This window comes from Aureococcus anophagefferens (genome assembly GCF_000186865.1).
Source record: "Aureococcus anophagefferens unplaced genomic scaffold AURANscaffold_316, whole genome shotgun sequence".
Lineage (NCBI taxonomy): Eukaryota > Pelagophyceae > Pelagomonadales > Pelagomonadaceae > Aureococcus > Aureococcus anophagefferens.
The window spans coordinates 6,094-8,511 of record NW_008705844.1 but is presented as its reverse complement, the minus strand read 5'-3'; the positions used below and the strand labels follow the sequence as shown (position 1 = coordinate 8,511).

At 69.9% G+C, this 2,418-nt stretch overlaps 2 protein-coding genes across 2 annotated transcripts; one reads left to right on the top strand and one right to left on the bottom strand.

Moving 5' to 3' along the window:
* Window positions 1-380: 380 nt before the first annotated feature.
* Window positions 381-985, bottom strand: AURANDRAFT_68715 (hypothetical protein; the record flags this gene model as incomplete). Its single annotated transcript, XM_009044434.1, has 1 exon — window positions 381-985. A coding segment is annotated over one exon (605 nt), but the record flags the coding sequence as incomplete, so codon positions are not given.
* A 152-nt stretch (window positions 986-1,137) lies between these two features.
* MDH3 (hypothetical protein) lies at window positions 1,138-2,418 on the top strand (the record flags this gene model as incomplete). The annotated part of the gene is made up of 1 exon (XM_009044435.1): window positions 1,138-2,418. A coding segment is annotated over one exon (1,281 nt), but the record flags the coding sequence as incomplete, so codon positions are not given.

Sequence of the window (2,418 nt, the reverse complement as noted above, 5' to 3'; positions counted from 1 at the left end):
AACGGCGTCGGGCCCTGGGCGCGCAAGGCCGGCGGCGGCGAGCGCGAGAACGAGCTCCGCGCCATCTTCGACCTCTTCGACGTCGACCGCGCGGGCGCCGTCGACCTCCGCGAGCTCGCCGACGCCGTCAACGAGGGGTCCAGCGCCCTCGCGGGCAACGAGGACTGGCCCGCCCTCGCCGGCGCCCTCTTCGACCACCTCGCCGCGCTCGAGCGCCGCGCGGCGCCCGGCGGCAAGGCGCGCGTGTCCTTCGACCAGTTCGCCGACATCGTCCAGAGCGCCATCTCCACGCGGGACTAACACGGGGAAGTTTGCGCGCCTGAAGCGCGCGCGGGCGAGCATGAGGCCCCGGGTATTAGCCTCGCAAAATTCACGCGTACCTGCTCTCGACGGCGGCGCCCTTCGAGCACGGCTTGTATTTCGAGTCGGAGGAGCACGGCTTGTAGTCCTGGGCGAGCGCGTCGAAGCCGGCGAAGGCGCCCGCCGCGTCGAAGGTGAGCTCGTAGACGGAGTCGTAGTCGTCGCTCTTCCAATCCGGGATGGATTTCGTGGGCACGCCGAGGTCCGCCGCGAGGTATTGGATGTTTTCGTGCTCCCAGGCGACGAGGGTCACCGTCTCCGCGCGCGCGGCTTCCTTGATCGCGGCCGCGGCCGCGGCGTTGCCGCCGTTGAACTCGTGGCCGTGCGCGAAGGACACCGTCAGGTTCAGGTGCTGCGCGATGGGCTCCACCGTGAGCCAGCAGCGCTCGCACTCGGGCGGCTCGCGGTACTGGTCCGCGAAGATCTTCGTCGGCGTCGCAAAATGGTGCTTCTTCGACGTCTCGCCGTCGAAGATCTCCGGCAGCACGTTGGCTCGTTCCTGCCCCTGCGGACTGAGGCAGCCGCCGCTCCACGTCTTCTCGCCGTGCCTGATGATGTAGACGGTATGGTTCGTGTCGGCGGCGGCGGCCAGGCACGCGCCCAGGGCTGCGAGAAGGAGGTGCATCGTGGTTGAGAGGGCCGCGTTTAGGCGGCGCATTGCGAGAAGCTTTTGCCACTTCTTGGCTTGAAGCCTCCTTTGAACCAAAGTTACTGCCACCTAGCTCGTGCTCCGCGGTGGGCAGCCCTCCGTCTTCGGACCTGCACGCACGCGCGATGATGCTGCGCGCCGGCGCCGCCCTGCGGCCGCGCCTGGCGTCGGCGCGGTGCCTGTCGTCGCGCGAGGAGTGCCACGAGCGGCTCGCGACGAAGCAGAAGGGCCACGTGAAGCCCCTGAAGACGAAGCAGAAGGGCGTCGACATCCTGCACGACCCGCTGTGGAACAAGGGCATGGCCATGGACTACCCGGAGCGGGACCGCCTCAACCTGCGGGGCCTCGTGCCGCCGCGCGTGAAGACGCTCGAGGAGCAGGCCGCGCGCGTCATGGCGCAGCTCCGGGGGGACTTCGCCGACGACGACGACGGCCGCCTGCGGAAGAACAAGTTCCTCCAGGAGCTCCACAACCGCAACGAGACGCTCTACCACCGCGTGCTCGCGGACAACATCGCCGAGCTCGCGCCGCTCGTCTACACGCCGACCGTCGGCGCGGTCTGCGAGAACTTCGGGGCCCAATTTCGCCGCGCGCGGGGCATGTACTTCTCCGTCCAGGACCGGGGCCTCTTCTCGTCCATGGTCTGGAACTGGCCCCACGACGACGTCCACATCATCGTCGTCACCGACGGGTCGCGGATTTTGGGGCTCGGCGACCTCGGCGCGCACGGCATGGGCATCCCCATCGGGAAGCTCGCGCTCTACTGCGCAGCGGGCGGCATCGCGCCGCACCGCGTCATGCCCGTCATGCTCGACGTCGGCACGAACAACGCCGCGCTCCTCGAGGACGACGACTACCTCGGCGTCCAGAAGCCGCGGCTCGAGGGCGACGAGTACTTCGCCATGGTCGACGAGTTCATGTCCGCCGTCTTCGAGCGCTGGCCCGACACCGTCGTCCAGTTCGAGGACTTCGAGTCGTCGAAGGCGCAGCCGATCTTGGACAAGTACCGCCACACGCGGCGCTGCTTCAACGACGACATCCAGGGCACGGGCTGCGTGACGCTCGCGGGCGTGCTCGCCGCGGGCCGCCAGGCGGGGCTCCGGCTCTCGGAGATGTCGTTCCTCTGCGCGGGCGCGGGCTCCGCGGGCCTGGGCGTCTGCCTCCAGCTCGTCGACGGCATGGTCGCGGACGGCCTGAGCCGCGAGGAGGCCATGAAGCGCTTCGTCATCTGCACGTCCGTCGGCGCCATCGGCCGCGCGGACGGCGCGCACGGCGACCCGAACGCGGCGCGCGGGCTCAGCGCGGAGCGCGAGATCTGGGTCAACGACGCCGTGAGCGACGGCGCGAGCCTCGAGGACGCCGTGCGCGAGTTCCGGCCGACGTGCCTCCTCGGCCTCGCCGCGCAGCCG